This window comes from Staurois parvus, unplaced genomic scaffold, assembly GCF_062004578.1.
Source record: "Staurois parvus isolate SC_StPar_1 unplaced genomic scaffold, SC_StPar_1.0 ptg003176l, whole genome shotgun sequence".
In the NCBI taxonomy this organism is placed as follows: domain Eukaryota; kingdom Metazoa; phylum Chordata; class Amphibia; order Anura; family Ranidae; genus Staurois; species Staurois parvus.
The window spans coordinates 26,510-45,197 of NW_028320972.1; the positions used below are offsets into that span (position 1 = coordinate 26,510).

General features: G+C 51.3%; 1 protein-coding gene across 1 annotated transcript in view; it reads right to left on the bottom strand.

Annotated features, from left to right (window-relative positions):
- LOC149428510 (DDB1- and CUL4-associated factor 1-like) overlaps positions 1–12,671 on the bottom strand; it is a gene marked incomplete at its 3' end in the record, with an annotated part of 38,259 nt that extends 25,588 nt beyond the window's left edge. Inside the window, exons 1-7 of the mRNA XM_089667320.1 lie at positions 12,562–12,671; positions 10,470–10,546; positions 10,211–10,284; positions 8,440–8,553; positions 6,847–6,984; positions 4,939–5,409; positions 80–181 (exon numbers count right to left, since the gene is read on the bottom strand). Coding sequence (XP_089523446.1) covers positions 80–181; positions 4,939–5,409; positions 6,847–6,984; positions 8,440–8,553; positions 10,211–10,284; positions 10,470–10,546; positions 12,562–12,671 — 1,086 coding nt within the window. The remainder of the gene's footprint in view (positions 1–79; positions 182–4,938; positions 5,410–6,846; positions 6,985–8,439; positions 8,554–10,210; positions 10,285–10,469; positions 10,547–12,561) is intronic.
- Between the last annotated feature and the right edge of the window lie 6,017 nt (positions 12,672–18,688).

Below are 18,688 nucleotides of genomic sequence, written 5' to 3' on the forward strand. Positions count from 1 at the left end.
GGGAGAGAAACATTGCTGTGAGACATGCAGAGGCCGGGGCTGAAATAATCACGAAACAATAAAAAAAAAAATCACTTACCTTGAGAGCTTCGAAGGTGAGGAGAACATCGTTTGTGCGTTTCAAGTCGATGTAATGCATCATCAGTTCCCGGGAGCCCAACTGCATGAAGATGGGGAGCAGCTGGAAGACGCAGAGATGAGGAAACATTACCACAAGTATCAGAATACAGCAACCGTTGTTCCAGCTACATGCACTGACCTCACAATAAATGGCACTACGGGGGGTAGGTGGCCTGGTAGTGGGGAGATATACAGACATCTTTTTATTTTTTGCACACATCTACAATGACAATGGTATAAACAGATACACTGAAGTTGCACTTTTTGTACTCACCTATTCTCGGAGTCAGTTAACCCCTTCAATACCGGGCACTTTCACCCCCCCTCCCCTTCCTGCCCCGGCCAATTTTCAGCTTTCAGCACTGTTGCACTTTGAATAACAATTGGGCGGTCATGCAACTCTGCACCCATATGAAATTGTTTCGGGTTTTTTTTCCAGACAGACAGAGCTTTCTTTTGGTGGTATTCAATCACCGCTGTGGGGATTACATTTTTTTTGCTAATTGAAAAAAAAAAAAAAAAAAATGTTTTCTTATGTTTCTGTTAAAAAATGTTGAAAGTAGTTTTTCTTCTTCACTGATAGACACGGATGAGGCTGCACTGACAAGGGCACTGACGACCACTGTGCCCAGTCAGACTGGCCAGTTATCGGCTCTCTTCTGCTCACACAGACAGCATGTGAGAAAAGAAAAAAAAAAAAATAGATAACCAGCAAGTCTGTTTACATGTGATTGGACACAGAGGATCACATGGTAAAGGGCCGCTGTGATTGACCCCTTACCACGATCTGTGATCAACTATCAGTCAAAAGGACACAATGGTAACACAGCGTTCACAATGCATGCGAGAGGCACACACGTGGGAGGATGTCCACGGACGTCCCCCAGAACTGGAGAGCAGTACTGTAGCCATCTTTTGGCTATAGAGCGGTTGGGAAGGGGTTAAGGGTGCCCACCGCGCATGTGCGAGAAGCGCTACGCTTTGTGAATGGTCCCGTAGTCTTCTGGGACCTGTCACGTGTCCCAGAAGACTACAGGGAGGACAACTTCCGCTTCTGATCGCCTGTCAAATTTGGGTACCGGCTCCCCAAAGGTGCCAATCCTTAACCACTTCCCGTCCGGCCGTTGTATATAAACGGCGGGACGGGAGCAGTACAGGATTGGGTAGAAGTTTATAAACGGCCTCCCTGCCCCCTGCTTGTGCGCGCTCCCTGGGAGCAAGCAGTCCTCTGGACAGAGTGGAACACCAATCATTGTACTGGATCTCTGTGTGAGGTCCCGATCACATGAAGAGTAGTAAGCAAGATGTCACTTTTGACATCATTGCTTACTACGTGTGAAATCTGTTTATGATCACAGAGATCACATGGCACAGGGCTATTCACAACAGCCTTGTACCATGTGACAAGTTGTGACCAATCACAGCTCTCACAGTATTTCTCAATGGCTGCAGGAATGCAGCCGGAGAGAAGGAGAAATTATTGCTTTTACAGCCTTTATGGGTGTAAAAGCAATCAGTGTAAAAAAAACAATCTTCATCACCCCCCACAAGTAGTACAGTGTCACCATGGTGACACTGTACTGCTAGGGTGACAGTATGTAAAAAAAAAATATTAAAAAAAAAAAATAAATGTAAAAAAAAGGTTTTAAAAATTTTAATTTTTGGTTATAAACTAATTTGGGTTATTTTTTTTTTTTTACTAAAAAGACAACTGAATAAAATTTGGCCAAGATGTATGATGAAATATTATTTATTTGCAAAATTTTAAGAAAAACACTTTGTTTTTTTTAATTTTTGGACTTTCATTTACATAGCAAAACAAATAAAAATCCCAGCGGTGAATAAATACCACCAAAATAAAGTTTTATCTGTCTCAAAAAAATGCAAAAAAATTCATATGGGTACAGTGTTGCATGACCGCGCAATTGTCATTCAAAGTGTGATAGCGCTGAAAGCTGAAAATTGGACTGGATAGGAAGGGGGAGAAAGCCTCCAGACTGGAAGGGGGGGAAGGGAAAGCCTCCAGACTGGAAGGGGGGGGGGGAAGGGAAAGCCTCCAGACTGGAAGGGGGGGGGGGGGGAAGGGAAAGCCTCCAGACTGGAAGGGGGGGGGGGGGGAAGGGAAAGCCTCCAGACTGGAAGGGGGGGGGGGGGGGGGGGAAAGCCTCCAGACTGGAAGGGGGGGGGGGGGGAAGGGAAAGCCTCCAGACTGGAAGGGGGGGGGGAAGGGAAAGCCTCCAGACTGGAAGGGGGGGGGGAAGGGAAAGCCTCCAGACTGGAAGGGGGGGGGGAAGGGAAAGCCTCCAGACTGGAAGGGGGGGGGGAAGGGAAAGCCTCCAGACTGGAAGGGGGGGGGGAAGGGAAAGCCTCCAGACTGGAAGGGGGGGAAGGGAAAGCCTCCAGACTGGAAGGGGGGGGAAGGGAAAGCCTCCAGACTGGAAGGGGGGGAAGGGAAAGCCTCCAGACTGGAAGGGGGGGGAAAGCCTCCAGACTGGAAGGGGGGGGAAAGCCTCCAGACTGGAAGGGGGGGGAAAGCCTCCAGACTGGAAGGGGGGGGAAAGCCTCCAGACTGGAAGCGGGGGGGGGAAAGCCTCCAGACTGGAAGGGGGGGAAAGCCTCCAGACTGGAAGGGGGGGGAAAGCCTCCAGACTGGAAGTGGTTAATAGGGAGTGGGGGACAAAGGGTTAAAGCGGAACTTCCCTTTTGGGTGGAGCTCTGCTTTAAATGTGTTAATTCACCTTTTCAGAAAAAAAGGTGAACGCTGTACATTGTCCCCTCCCCCCGGTCCCCGCTGTACTTACCTCTGTAAATGCTGAGCTGTCTGTGCCCATTCAGCTGGTGCAGATTTGAAATCTCTGCTCTTCTCTGCGCAGGGCTTCCATGATGGATCAGAGTGATGCTCTGTAATGGTGCTAACCAAATCAGAATTGATCCGATTCATCCCAGAAGAGCTGCATAGAGAAGAGGGAGGAGGGCGAGCAAGGGGGGGGGGGGGGGGATTTCAGATTCCCGGACCGCTGCACCAGCACTGACGGCTCAGCATTCATAGAAGGAAATACAAGAGGGACCGGGGGTGGGGAGGGTATAGCGCAGGGGTCTCCGAACGTTATAAACAAAGGGCCAGTTTACTGTCCTTTGGACTTTAGGGGGGCCGGACTGCAGTCATTGAGATTAGAAAAGGTCCCAACATCAGTTGGAAAAAACAAAACCCCATCTTTGGTGTCATTTGCCCCACCATTGGTGTCATTGGAAGAAATTGTTCCCCATCGTTTGTGTCATAGGGTGGAATTGTGCCCCACCATTGGTGTCATTGGGTGGAATTGTGTCCCTTCATTGGTGTCATTGGGTGGAATTGTGTCCCTTCATTGGTGTCATTGGGTGGAATTGTGTCCCTTCATTGGTGTCATTGGGTGGAATTGTGTCCCTTCAATGGTGTCATTGGGTGGAATTGTGTCCCTTCAATGGTGTCATTGGGTGGAATTGTGTCCCTTCAATGGTGTCATTGGGTGGAATTGTGTCCCTTCAATGGTGTCATTGGGTGGAATTGTGTCCCTTCAATGGTGTCATTGGGTGGAATTGTGTCCCTTCATTGGCATCATTGGAAGAAATTGTTTCCCATCGTGTGTGTCATAGGGTGGAATTGTGCCCCTTCATTGGTGTCAGTGGGGGGAATTACGCCCCATTGTTGATTGGGATCAGTGAATGAAATAGTGTCCCCAAGGGCCGGATAAAAGCAAGCAAAGGGCTGCATCTGGCCCCCCAAGCCGCAGTTTGGAGACCACTGTTTCAGTGTTCATTCACCTAAAAAGGTGAACTAGCACTTTAAAAATGTAATTAGCATGTTGATGAGGGGAGAAAAGGGGAGCCAGGGAAGGCAAGGTCAGGCAGATTGAAGCGGAGTTCCACTCACACGGTCAAAAAATAAAAAGTCAGCAGCTACAAAAACACTGTAGCTGCTGACTTTTAAACAACAGCCCCTTACCTGTCCCTCGGTGTGTCCCCCGCAGCACGATTCCCCGGCCGTCCTGTATTCCAGGCGCCAGCATCTTCAGTGTGGGCACCCGGCTGTGCCAGCTTGCGTCTTCACAGCCGGGTACCCACTGCGCATGCGCGAGTAGCGCTGCTCTTCATGAATGGTCCTGTAGTCTCCTGGGACCTGTCACGTGTCCCAAAAGACTACAGGGAGGGAGGACCCCAACCGCTTCCGATCGCCTAGGACAGGGGTAGGCAACCTGCGGCTCTCCAGCTGTTGCAGGACTACAAGTTCCATCATGCTTCTGCAAGTCATAGCTGTAACTGTCAGTTTTGTAATGTTGCAATGCCTCATGGGAAATGTAGTTCCACAACAGCTAGAGAGCCACAGGTTTGCCTACCCCTGGCCTAGGAGATCGGACTGGAAGTGGGAGCGGGTACCTGTCAAATTCGGGAACACCCCCCCCCTCCCTTAAGTGGGGGAGCAGTCCTTAAAGCGGAACTTCCCCTTTTGGGTGGAGCTCCGCTTTAAGCTTTGGCTTTTAACTGGTCACTATGGGGGAGATTTACTAAAACCGGAGCACTCAGAATCTGGTGCGGTTGTGCATGGGAGCCAATCAGCTTCTTGCGTCAGTTTGTTCAGTTGAGCTTTGACAATAAAACCTGCAAGCTCTATGCAGAGCTGCCCCAGATTTTGCACGCTCCAGTTTTAGTAAATCTCCCCCTATGAGACCTTCCATTCCTCTCAAATAACTTGCCTTTGGACTCTTCGCATCTCACATTTCAGTGCCCAAAACGACTCCCTCCCATTTTTAGGCTGTATCCTTACACATGCCTTTTGCTCACCTCTTGATACTCGCCCAGCGGGGTCAGGTATTGTAGGATGAGCCTTTGTTCTATGCCCGGAGTGAGAGGGGACAGGCTATAACTGGTACCTATCACCCAGGGGGACATCTCCGACCAGCTGCTGTTGGATAGTTCGCTGGGCGCCCGCTCCACCTCCGAGAAGCACAGCTTCTGTTTCACCTTCCGATGGCTATCTGGATCCATCTTTGTTCTCCGCGGCGGGCCAGTGCCATCGGAGTTGACGAGGATTCCCAGTCTCGGAGAGACCTCGGCCTGGAAGGAGAGGTCAGCGTCGCCATCTTTGGCTCTTGCGTCCACCATGTTTTCGCCGTAGTCCATGTCCACGGCCTCTTCGTCTAGAGGAAGGAGCGGCTCCCCTAGAGGTTTACGCGGGCTTTGGCGTCGAATTTCCTGCCTGAAGGGGATTTCTTTAGACTGGAGCTCGTGTAGTCGGCGCAGAACGAGAGCGACCTGCAAATGGAAAGAGGAGAGATTTCACCATAATAAAAAAAAAAAAAAAAAAAAAAAAAAAAAGAAGACCATGGAGAAGATACAAATCCTGGTGTGTATTACCATGCCAGATACCAACAGAATGACCCCCCCCATCACTTTACTGTACATTGCAGGATATTGTGTTAAAGTGGAGTTCCACCCAAAATTGGAAGCTGCGCTCTTCTGCCTCAGCCCCTCGCTGCCACATTTGGCACCTTTTGTGAGGGAAGGGGGACCAGGTATCTCGATTGGACAGGTACCTGCTCCCACTGCTGCGAACCGAGCCGGACGTTCAGCACCCCCCCGCAGATCTCTGCAGGACTGCAGCCCATTCACAACGGGACGCGCACTTCGTGCATGCGCAGTAGGAAACCGGCGGTGAAGCAGCAAGGCTTCACTGCCGGTATTCCCTTAGTCAAGATGGCGGCACCAACACCAGATTGAAGAATCGGGAAGAATGAGGACACCGCTGGATGCATGGACAGGTAAATGCCCAACCATTAAGTCAGCAGCTGCAGTATTTGTAGCTGCTGACTTTTAATTTTTATTTTTGGGAGGTGGCGGGGGCTGGAACTCTGCTTTAACGTACATAGGGAGATGTGAATAGGCCCCAAAATTTTTTTTCTATATACAACCAGTACATGAATATGACTTAGTATCTGCCTCTTGCGGCCTCCTGTACAGACTGGGTTCTGCCGCACTTTTCTTCCATATTCCTCCAGTGTTCGTTATTCACAGACACAGCACTCTGTACTGCAATTAGTTGAAATAAAATGGCGCTGGGTTCAACTTCTGTGCCCTATTGAAAAGTGTAGCTGCCTGTGGATGGTGCCAAGTCTGTTCGAACAGGCTGGGTCTAAAGAGGTATGTCAATGTATAAATCGGCATTTTAAAAAAAAAAAAAGAAGAACAATGGGGTAAAGAAGTGGTACAAGCAACCAATCAGGTGTACTGCAGTACTCATATGCTATCAAGGTACATGGTGATATGAGGAGATAGGCTCATGTGCCTGGTGCAGCAGCGGCAAGGGAATGGAGGGAGCGCTCGACGACAGCTGCAAAAGCCGAAAGCAATGGCTCCCATAGTGCAGCCACTGACTGTGATCCCCTCCCTCTCCCCTGCAGCTGCACAGAGGTGATCACATGACTGGACCAACCTGAATATAGGCAAGTATATACATTTATAGACTTTTTCCCACACACAGGTCAGCATAGGTATCAGGAGGAAGGGAGCATTTTTAGGAGTAGTTAGGCGTTAGCTGGAATTCTGCTTTAATTATGCAGCTGGACGATCGGAGGGATTTTGGCTCAACAAGGAGTGAAGACACGCTCCAAAAGTTCCCTTGCAGATGAACACCAATTATACCCTCAAATATCTGTACACACCTAAAATAAATGATCTGTACACAGGCCTTACCAACTGTGAGTTCTCATCGCGGTAATTGGCAGCAATATCCTGGTTCTCCATGGCTCCCCCCAGCAGTCCTATGGCGTAGGTGCGCAGGGGCTGTTCAGCTTCTCGAGCCCATTTGAAGAGGTTTTCCATGATTCCCTCCTATTGGCAACAGACAGACAGCATCAAACGTGAACTGTAGCCTTTTTATTATTTTTAACCACTTTACAGCCGCCCTATAGCAGTTTTACTGCTACAGGGCAGCTCTCCTGTGCAAAATAACACACACATTATGTGTATATATACATACATACACACATAAATATATATACACATAAATATATATACACATACACACATATATACACATACACAGAAACCACTAAACAGCTCATCCACTCCCTCATCATATCATGACTCGACTACTGCAACTCCCTCCTCACTGGCCTGCCTCGCCGCTGGCTATCCCCGCTTCAGTCCATCCTGAATGCAGCTGCCAGACTCATTCACCTTTCCAACCGCTCCATCTCTGCCACCCCCCTCTGCCAATCCCTCCACTGGCCTCCACTCAGTGTCCTCCACCCCCCTCTGCCAATCCCTCCACTGACCTCCACTCAGTGTCCTCCACCCCTCTCTGCCAATCCCTCCACTGGCCTCCACTCAGTGTCCACCACCCCCCTCTGCCAATCCCTCCACTGGCCTCCACTCAGTGCCCTCCACCCCCGTCTGCCAATCCCTCCACTGGCCTCCACTCAGTGTCCTCCACCCCCCTCTGCCAATCCCTCCACTCAGTGTCCACCACCCCCCTCTGCCAATCCCTCCACTGGCCTCCACTCAGTGTCCTCCACCCCTGTCTGCCAATCCCTCCACTGGCCTCCACTCAGTGTCCACCACCCCTCTCTGCCAATCCCTCCACTGGCCTCCATTCAGTGTCCTCCACCCCTCTCTGCCAATCCCTCCACTGGCCTCCATTCAGTGTCCTCCACCCCTCTCTGCCAATCCCTCCACTGGCTTCCGATTGCGCAACGGATCAAATTCAAAATCCTAACACTGATGTACAAAGCCGTCCACCACACTGCCCCGAACTACATCACTGACCTAATATCCAAGTACCGCCCAACACGCACACTCCGCTCCTCACAAGACCTCCTTCTCTCTAGTTCCCTGGTCTCCTCCTCCCATGCCCGCCTCCAGGACTTCTCCAGGGTGTCACCCATCCTCTGGAACTCCCTGCCCCAACCCATCAGATTATCACCTACTCTCCTCTCCATTAGGCGCACCCTGAAAACCCATCTCTTCAGGGAAGCCTACCCCACCCCCTGGTAACCTGCCGACCTCCTCCACTCTTCCTACCACCCCATCCCCCACAGCTATCTCCTCATGTGCCACCATCCCCTCCCTCCTAGATTGTAAGCTCCAAGGAGCAGGGCCCTCAATCCCCTCATGTTTTGCATTGTATTGGTATTGTTCTGTCACATGTTCTGTCCCCCTTTGTAATGTACAGCGCTGAGCAAACTATTGGCGCTTTATAAATACTGTATTATAATAATAATATATACACACACACTTATCAGAATGGAAATGCTATATTACAACGAACTGAGGATAGAGACTCACCTTCTCTTGGAACACCACGGCCGTTTCCAGACCCGGCATGATATCAAGCAAAAGTCGACAGGCTGCCGTATTCAGAGGGGGCTCCCGACTGGTCATGACGTAGGCGTTCACCAGCTAAAACATAGAACACAGTGAGACGTGCAGACAACAAGATGGAAGCAGCAATCACAAAAAGGAATCACCATAGGTAACCCGCAGGGGCAAGGGGCCCATTCAAAGGCCTGTGCTGCACACAATTTATGATGTAATGCTGAACTCCAGGATCATTCCCACTTTTCACCATTAGCTCCCCTTACCCGTGGAAAAAAAAAAATTTCTTTTTTTCTACATTTCTTTTTAAATCTTTCATAAAGCTTTTAAAATTAACCACTTGCCCTCCAGACGCTTTACCCCCCTTCCTGACCAGACCATTTTTTGTTACGATACGGCGCTGCGTTATTTTAACTGACAATTGCATGGTCGTGCAACGCTGCACCCAAATAAAATTGACGTCCTTTTTCCCCCCCCCCACCAATTGAGCTTCTTTCGGTGGTATTTGAATGCCTATGCGTGTTTTTATTTTTTGCGCTATAAACATAAAAAAAGACCAACAATTTAAAAAAAAAAAAAACTATAATTTTTTGACTTTTTGCTAATAACCTCTTGGCGCCGGCCGAACGCAAATGTGCAGCCTTGCGGTGTTTGGGCCTAGACGCTGATCGGCCGCACATTTGCATTTTATTAAGAAAGAAAAAATGTGCCAAGAGCGCGCGCCATGCGTGCTCCCAGCACACACGTCTAGTACTCATGGAATGGTTCCGATCTCTTTCGATCAGGTCCTTTCCCGATCATGTGACCGCCATGAGGGCGTGTCATGGCGGTCACATGACCCTAAACCCAGCGGCTTCTGAAACCCTTAAAGGGCTGGTCCAGTATAAAAAAAAAAAAAAAAAATTTCGATATAAAATTTAGACCAAAATGTATTTTGCTAAAAAAAAAAAATCCCAATACGTGTAAATTAATTGGTTTACATGAAAGTTATAGCGTCTACACATGGCGGTATAGACACTTACATTTTTTTTTTTCTTTTTATACTAGTAATGGTGGCGATCAGTGACTTATAGCAAGACTGTGGCAGGCATTCTGACACTGGGGGGGGGGGGGGGACTGACTTGGTGTCACTGACATCCCCAGTGACACCAATACAGTGATCAGTGCTAATAAAAAAAAAAAAAAAAAAAAGCACCGACACTGTACGAATGGCACTGTGCAGGAAGGGGTTAACATGTGGGCCGATCATAGGGTTAACTGTGTGCTGTGTGTGTTTTACTAGGGAGACATGCTGAGCAGAGAGATACACAGCAGCATGTCCTGGCTGACAGGGGAGAGACCTGTGTTGTTTACATACAGATGTGGGGCGATCAAAAAGGTTACCCGTATGCGGTTTTACTGTAAACATGCTGCTTTGTATGGTACGCAGTGTGCAGGAGCTGACAGGGGAGAGATCTGTATTGTTTACATACAAGTCTCTCCTTCGTCAGAAATCCTCCGGTGCTGGCAGGAAATCACCAGCTGGGACCCGATGGTCAGCGGAGGCAGCGAATGGCGGTGTGGGTACGGTGCGCACGCATCCCCTTCCCGGAACTTCAATATCGCATATATATGTGATTTTGCGCACACGTGCCGCCCTGTAGCAGTATTTCTGCTATAGGGCGGCACGTGGAAGCGGTTAAGGCGTTTTTTTTTTGTCATGAAACGTCTTCCATTCCTTTTGCATAGGCACCGAACTTACTGCATTCATGAAGTCATCATTCTTAAAGAGGATGCGCAGGAGGTGTCCCAGCATGCAGTCGGGGTTTGCACGTCCTGCAAAATATACGACCAATTAACCAACTGTACACAAATATAAATGATGATCTTTCCATGGATAGTTTTCTGTGCGCTCTCATTAAACAATTCAGAAAAACAAAAACACAGTTTGGCACCATCTGGATTCTACAAAGAGAAGCTGCAGTGCCGGGTATGGAAGACGCACAAATCTATGTTCTCACCGGGGTGTCGGTCAACAAAGGGGTCGGGGTCACCTTTGCGGTATTCCTCCGTCTCCTTCTCGATCAGCTCGGCCATTCTGGGTTAGAGAGATGAAAGACTAAAATGACAACATATTCTACAACTTAACGTTCGGTTTGTCGTTAGAGGAAAAACCGTTTACTATGCTTCAGGTAAGAATGAACACAGCGAGTGATCGGTGCCAAAAAAAGGAAGGGGCAAGTAAATGACATTTTCTGGCCCCTTCCCCCGTTCTCCATCCCGCAACATCGCCTGCAGAAGCCGGCATGAGAGGAGGGGATCCAGCAGCACTGCGGGGGAGGGGTAAACACGGAATCCCAGCACCGGATTGAAGGGGGACAGGAGGGGCATTTACTAGAACCGATCCCCTGTATTTTCCTCCCTGTTGGTGGGAGAAGGTGGCATTCAGCTGCTGCAGGATGAAAATACAGTGGAACGGCTCCAGCAAAATGCCATTCCCGCCGCCCCTCCTGTCAAGGTTTTGGGGGGGGTCGGCAAGAATTGGACACGATCTACCCATTATGTACCATGATTCACGGGTGCTGACCCCTGCTTTAACCCCTCGCCTACCGGGCACTTATACCCCCTTCCTGCCCAGGCCAATTTTCAGCTTTCAGAGCTCTTGCACTTTGAATGACAATTGCGCGGTCATGCAACACTGTACTCATGAAATTTTCACCATTTTTTTTCACACAAATAAAACTCTCTTTTGGTGGTATTTACTCGCTGCTGGGTGTTTTATTTGTTGCGCCATAAACAAAAAAGTGCAAAAAAATTTTGAAAAAAAAAGAAAAAAAGTTTTTCTTTGTTTCTATTATAAAATTTTGCAACAGGTAATTTTCTCCTTCACTGATGTGAGTTGATGAGGCGGCACTGATAGGTGGCACTGCTGAGGTGGCACTGATATGCAACAATGATGGGCACAGATATGCAACAATGATGGGCACAGATATGCAACAATGATGGGCACAGATATGCAACAATGATGGGCACAGATATGCAACAATGATGGGCACTACTGCTGGGCACTGATGGGGGGGCACTACTAGGCACTGCTGGCCACAGGTGGGTGGCACTACTAGGCACTGCTGGCCACAGGTGGGTGGCACTACTAGGCACAGGTGGCCACAGGTGGGTGGCACTACTAGGCACAGGTGGATGGCTGTGCCAAGCACAGGTGGGTGGCACTACTAGGCACTGCTGGGCACAGGTCAGTGGCACTACAAAGCACAGGTGGGTGGCACTACGAGGCACTGCTAGGCACAGGTGGGGGCACCACCAGGCACAGGTGGGTGGCACCACCAGGCACAGGTGGGTGGCACCACCAGGCACTGCTGGGCACAGGTGGGCGGCACCACCAGGCACAGGTGGGCACAGGTGGGCGGCACCACCAGGCACAGGTGGGCGGCACCACCAGGCACAGGTGGGCGGCACCACCAGGCACAGGTGGGCGGCACCACCAGGCACAGGTGGGCGGCACTACTAGGCACTGCTAGGCACAGGTGGGTGACACTACTAGGCACTGCTGGGCACAGGTGGGTGACACCACTAGGCACAGGTGGGTGGCACCACTAGGCACAGGTGGGCGGCACTACAAGGCACAGGTGGGGCACTACAAGGCACAGGTGGGCGGCACTACAAGGCACAGGTGGGCGGCACTACAAGGCACTGATTATCAGTGCCCTGATTCTCAGTGCCGATCCGTCCTCTGACAATTGCCGGTTCTCAGTAGTACTTTCCTTGCGCTGTGACAGGGTGAGGAAAGTGCAGCCAATAACCGGCAACTGCATTTACCTGGTGATCTGTCTTGCCATTGGACACAGCGGATCATGTGGTAAAAGGCCACTGTGATTGTCCTTTTACCACATCACATGATCAGCTGTGTCCTTGGGACACAGCAATCACGGAGATTGCTGTGGGCGCGTTCTGGGACGACGTCATATGAAGCCCTCCCAGGACTGGACAACCGTGCTGTAGCCATCATTCGGCTATAGCTCGGTTGGCAAGTGGTTAATGGTTAGATCCCCATCCCGACAACGTGGATTGTTTCTCGTATCCGACTCTCCCTCTCACCTGGTTAATATTGGCACCATATCCTGACCTCCGCCATGTCCACCCTCCCACTGCTCCAGTAGGGCTGTCAGCTCGGACTTGGAGTCCACATATGTCCCCGCGGACGCCATGTCTAAAAACAAAAACACAGGTGAAAAGTTATGTTGCATCAAGATATTCAATAAGAACCTTTCATAATCACAAAGATTGTAAAGCCCATTAGAACTACCTACTAAGCGTTTCTACAAGACCCCAACAGTAGCCGGCTATAAATCACATACAGCAGGTAAAAGTATGAAAAGCGTCGCCATTTTTCTCGGTAAATATATTTCTAAACGGTGCTATTGACATGAAGTTGTCACATGTCGGTAACAACCCGTGCAATCCATACGTACAAAGAAACAAAAAACACATAAGTTCAGAAATGACGTTATGTGTAATAAAATGGAATGACGCAGGGAAAAAGTATTGAACACGCTAACTGAAATTTCTTTAATACTTGATACAAAGTAACATTGTTTCTAAACATCGATCAGACAGGATATAGAGATACAAAGTAACATTGTTTATAAACATCGATCAGACGGGAGATGGAGAGATACAAAGTAACATTGTTTATAAACATCGATCAGACGGGAGAGAGAGAGATACAAAGTAACATTGTTTATAAACATCGATCAGACGGGAGAGAGAGAGATACAAAGTAACATTGTTTATAAACATCGATCAGACGGGGAGAGAGAGAGATACAAAGTAACATTGTTTATAAACATCGATCAGACGGGAGATGGAGAGATACAAAGTAACATTGTTTATAAACATCGATCAGACGGGAGATGGAGAGATACAAAGTAACATTGTTTATAAACATCGATCAGACGGGAGATGGAGAGATACAAAGTAACATTGTTTATAAACATCGATCAGACGGGAGATGGAGAGATACAAAGTAACATTGTTTATAAACATCGATCAGACGGGAGATGGAGAGATACAAAGTAACATTGTTTATAAACATCGATCAGACGGGGGATAGACAGATACAAAGTAACATTGTTTATAAACATCGATCAGACGGGGGATGGAGAGACACAAAGTAACATTGTTTATAAACATCGATCAGACGGGAGATGGAGAGACACAAAGTAACATTGTTTATAAACATCGATCAGACGGGGGATAGACAGATACAAAGTAACATTGTTTATAAACATCGATCAGACGGGAGATAGAGAGATACAAAGTAACATTGTTTATAAACATCGATCAGACGGGAGATAGAGATACAAAGTAACATTGTTTATAAACATCGATCAGACGGGAGATAGAGATACAAAGTAACATTGTTTATAAACATCGATCAGACGGGAGATGGAGAGATACAAAGTAACATTGTTTATAAACATCGATCAGACAGGAGATGGAGAGATACAAAGTTAATCAGACAAGTGGCTGCATTTGTTTTCTTCTTATGTTAAACTTTTTTATGTTACTATGTTTTCCCCTCACTTCCTGTCCTATAGCCAAAACAGGAAGTGAGTGAAAATCCTTGCAAATTGACCCCCCCCCTTCACACCAGGTCACTAGAACTAGTATCCCTATTATTACTTTTCTGGGAACATCTCAAAATTCAGGAATTTTCTTTAGTAACCGTACACAGGACAGACCGAGGGGGATAATCTCCCTAACAGGACAGCAGGGATACAAGATAGGTGTTCTGATCCCTCTCCACACTGCCCAAAAAAACAAAAATAGAAAAAAATAAAAATGCCTTTAGTTATACGTTAAATTTTTTTGCGGTCACATGGGGGGGGGGGGGGATTAGCACACTGTAGTGACAGGTTCTCTTTATTGAGACATCGGGGCTCTGACAGGCCCATAAACAAGTCGGGCAGCCTGAGCAGCCAAGGGGTGAGTGCCTCGAACGGTTTCCTTCCAGGGAGGTGAGTAGAGGAGGGGAGAACCCTGACCCTGGTTGCTGCCGGTTCCCACATATTACAATGAGGTGTCTATAGATCTGCTTCTGCCCGAGAGCGATAGAGAGAGAGAGCGATCGAGAGGGTGATCGAGAGAGGGGGCGAACGAGAGAGAGAGAGAGAGGGCGAACGAGAGAGAGAGAGAGAGGGCGAACGAGAGAGAGAGAGAGAGGGCGAACGAGAGAGAGAGAGAGAGGGCGAACGAGAGAGAGAGAGAGAGAGGGCGAACGAGAGAGAGAGAGAGAGGGCGAACGAGAGAGAGAGAGAGAGGGCGAACGAGAGAGAGAGAGAGGGCGAACGAGAGAGAGAGAGAGGGCGAACGAGAGAGAGAGAGGGCGAACGAGAGAGAGAGAGAGCGAACGAGAGAGAGAGAGAGCGAACGAGAGAGAGAGAGAGACGGCGAACGAGAGAGAGAGAGAGAGAGAGGGCGAACGAGAGAGAGAGAGAGAGGGCGAACGAGAGAGAGAGAGAGAGGGCGAACGAGAGAGAGAGAGAGAGAGAGAGGGCGAACGAGAGAGAGAGAGAGAGAGGGCGAACGAGAGAGAGAGAGAGAGAGGGCGAACGAGAGAGAGAGAGAGAGAGAGGGCGAACGAGAGAGAGAGAGGGCGAACGAGAGAGAGAGAGAGGGCGAACGAGAGAGAGAGAGAGGGCGAACGAGAGAGAGAGAGAGGGCGAACGAGAGAGAGAGAGAGGGCGAACGAGAGAGAGAGAGAGAGGGCGAACGAGAGAGAGAGAGAGAGGGCGAACGAGAGAGAGAGAGAGAGAGAGGGCGAACGAGAGAGAGAGAGGGCGAACGAGAGAGAGAGAGAGGGCGAACGAGAGAGAGAGAGAGGGCGAACGAGAGAGAGAGAGAGGGCGAACGAGAGAGAGAGAGGGCGAACGAGAGAGAGAGAGAGGGCGAACGAGAGAGAGAGAGAGGGCGAACGAGAGAGAGAGAGAGGGCGAACGAGAGAGAGAGAGAGGGCGAACGAGAGAGAGAGAGAGAGAGAGGGCGAACGAGAGAGAGAGAGGGCGAACAAGAGAGAGAGAGAGCGAACGAGAGAGAGAGAGAGGGCGAACGAGAGAGAGAGAGCGATCGAGAGGGTGATCGAGAGAGGGGGCGATCGAGAGAGAGGGGGGCGATCGAGAGAGGGCGATGGAGAGAGAGAGGGGGGCGATGGAGAGAGAGGGGGGGCGATCGAGAGAGAGGGGGGGGCGATCGAGAGAGAGGGGGGGCGATCGAGAGAGAGGGGGGGGCGATCGAGAGAGAGGGGGGGGCGATCGAGAGAGAGGGGGGGGGCGATCGAGAGAGGGGGGGGGCGATCGAGAGAGAGGGGGGGGCGATCGAGAGAGAGGGGGGGGGCGATCGAGAGAGAGGGGGGGGCGATCGAGAGAGAGGGGGGGGCGATCGAGAGAGAGGGGGGGGCGATCGAGAGAGAGGGGGGGGCGATCGAGAGAGAGGGGGGGGGCGATCGAGAGAGAGGGGGGGGGCGATCGAGAGAGAGGGGGGGGCGATCGAGAGAGAGGGGGGGGCGATCGAGAGAGAGGGGGGGGCGATCGAGAGAGAGGGAGATCGAGAGAGAGGGAGGGCGAACGAGAGAGAGAGAGAGGGGGCGAACGAGAGAGAGAGGGGGCGAACGAGAGAGAGAGAGAGAGAGAGAGGGCGAACGAGAGAGAGAGAGAGAGGGCGAACGAGAGAGAGAGAGAGAGGGCGAACGAGAGAGAGAGAGAGAGGGCGAACGAGAGAGAGAGAGAGGGCGAACGAGAGAGAGAGAGAGAGGGCGAACGAGAGAGAGAGAGAGAGGGCGAACGAGAGAGAGAGAGAGAGGGCGAACGAGAGAGAGAGAGGGCGAACGAGAGAGAGAGAGAGAGAGGGCGAACGAGAGAGAGAGAGGGCGAACGAGAGAGAGAGAGGGCGAACGAGAGAGAGAGAGGGCGAACGAGAGGAGAGAGGGCGAACGAGAGAGAGAGAGAGAGGGCGAACGAGAGAGAGAGAGAGAGGGCGAACGAGAGAGAGAGAGAGAGGGCGAACGAGAGAGAGAGAGAGAGAGGGCGAACGAGAGAGAGAGAGAGGGCGAACGAGAGAGAGAGAGAGGGCGAACGAGAGAGAGAGAGAGGGCGAACGAGAGAGAGAGAGGGCGAACGAGAGAGAGAGAGGGCGAACGAGAGAGAGAGAGGGCGAACGAGAGAGAGAGAGGGCGAACGAGAGAGAGAGAGAGCGCGATCGAGAGGGTGATCGAGAGAGGGGGCGATTTCGAGAGAGGGGAGGCGATCTCGAGAGAGGGGGGGGCGAACGAGAGAGAGGGGGGGCGAACGAGAGAGAGGGGGGGTGAACGAGAGGGCGATCGAGAGAGAGAGGGCGAACGAGAGAGAGGGCGAACGAGAGAGAGGGCGAACGAGAGAGAGAGAGAGAGGGCGAACGAGAGAGAGAGAGAGAGGGCGAACGAGAGAGAGAGAGAGAGGGCGAACGAGAGAGAGAGAGAGGGCGAACGAGAGAGAGAGAGAGAGGGCGAACGAGAGAGAGAGAGAGGGCGAACGAGAGAGAGAGAGAGGGCGAACGAGAGAGAGAGAGAGAGGGCGAACGAGAGAGAGAGAGCGAACGAGAGAGAGAGAGAGAGGGCGAACGAGAGAGAGAGAGAGAGGGCGAACGAGAGAGAGAGAGAGAGGGCGAACGAGAGAGAGAGAGAGAGGGCGAACGAGAGAGAGAGAGAGAGGGCGAACGAGAGAGAGAGAGAGGGAGAGAGAGGGCGAACGAGAGAGAGAGAGAGAGGGCGAACGAGAGAGAGAGAGAGAGGGCGAACGAGAGAGAGAGAGAGAGGGCGAACGAGAGAGAGAGAGAGAGGGCGAACGAGAGAGAGAGAGAGAGAGGGCGAACGAGAGAGAGAGAGAGAGAGGGCGAACGAGAGAGAGAGAGAGAGAGGGCGAACGAGAGAGAGAGAGAGAGGGCGAACGAGAGAGAGAGAGAGAGGGCGAACGAGAGAGAGAGAGAGAGGGCGAACGAGAGAGAGAGAGAGAGGGCGAACGAGAGAGAGAGAGAGAGGGCGAACGAGAGAGAGAGAGAGAGGGCGAACGAGAGAGAGAGAGAGGGCGAACGAGAGAGAGAGAGAGGGCGAACGAGAGAGAGAGAGAGGAGGGCGAACGAGAGAGAGAGAGAGAGGGCGAACGAGAGAGAGAGAGAGAGGGCGAACGAGAGAGAGAGAGGGCGAACGAGAGAGAGAGAGGGCGAACGAGAGAGAGAGAGAGAGGGCGAACGAGAGAGAGAGGGCGAACGAGAGAGAGAGAGAGGGCGAACGAGAGAGAGAGGGAGGGCGAACGAGAGAGAGAGGGCGAACGAGAGAGAGAGGGCGAACGAGAGAGAGAGAGAGAGGGCGAACGAGAGAGAGAGAGAGGGCGAACGAGAGAGAGAGAGAGGGCGAACGAGAGAGAGAGAGAGCGCGATCGAGAGGGTGATCGAGAGAGGGGGCGATTTCGAGAGAGGGGAGGCGATCACGAGAGAGAGGGGGGGCGAACGAGAGAGAGGGGGGGCGAACGAGAGAGAGGGGGGGTGAACGAGAGGGCGATCGAGAGAGAGAGGGCGAACGAGAGGGCGATCGAGAGAGAGAGGGCGAACGAGAGAGAGAGGGCGATCGAGAGAGAGAGGGCGAACGAGAGGGCGATCGAGAGAGAGAGGGCGAACGAGAGAGAGAGAGGGCGAACGAGAGAGAGAGAGGGCGAACGAGAGAGAGGGCGAACGAGAGAGAGGGCGAACGAGAGAGAGAGAGAGAGGGCGAACGAGAGAGAGAGAGAGGGCGAACGAGAGACAGAGAGGGCGAACGAGAGACAGAGAGGGCGAACGAGAGAGAGAGAGGGCGAATGAGAGAGAGAGCGATCGAGGGGGCGATCGAGAGAGAGGGGGGCGATCGAGAGAGGGCGATCGAGAGAGGGGGGGCGATCGAGAGGGGGGGGGCGATCGAGAGAGAGGGGGGGCGATCGAGAGAGAGGGGGGGCGATCGAGAGAGAGGGGGGGCGATCGAGAGAGAGGGGGGGCGATCGAGAGAGAGGGGGGGCGATCGAGAGAGAGGGGGGGGCGAACGAGAGAGAGAGGCCGCGCTTATTGTTCAGCTGTCAGGTAGGAATGTTTCATGCAATTCATGTCTGACACTCACAACAGATGCAGCATGACGACTGAACCGCCCGGCATCAGCACACGGCAG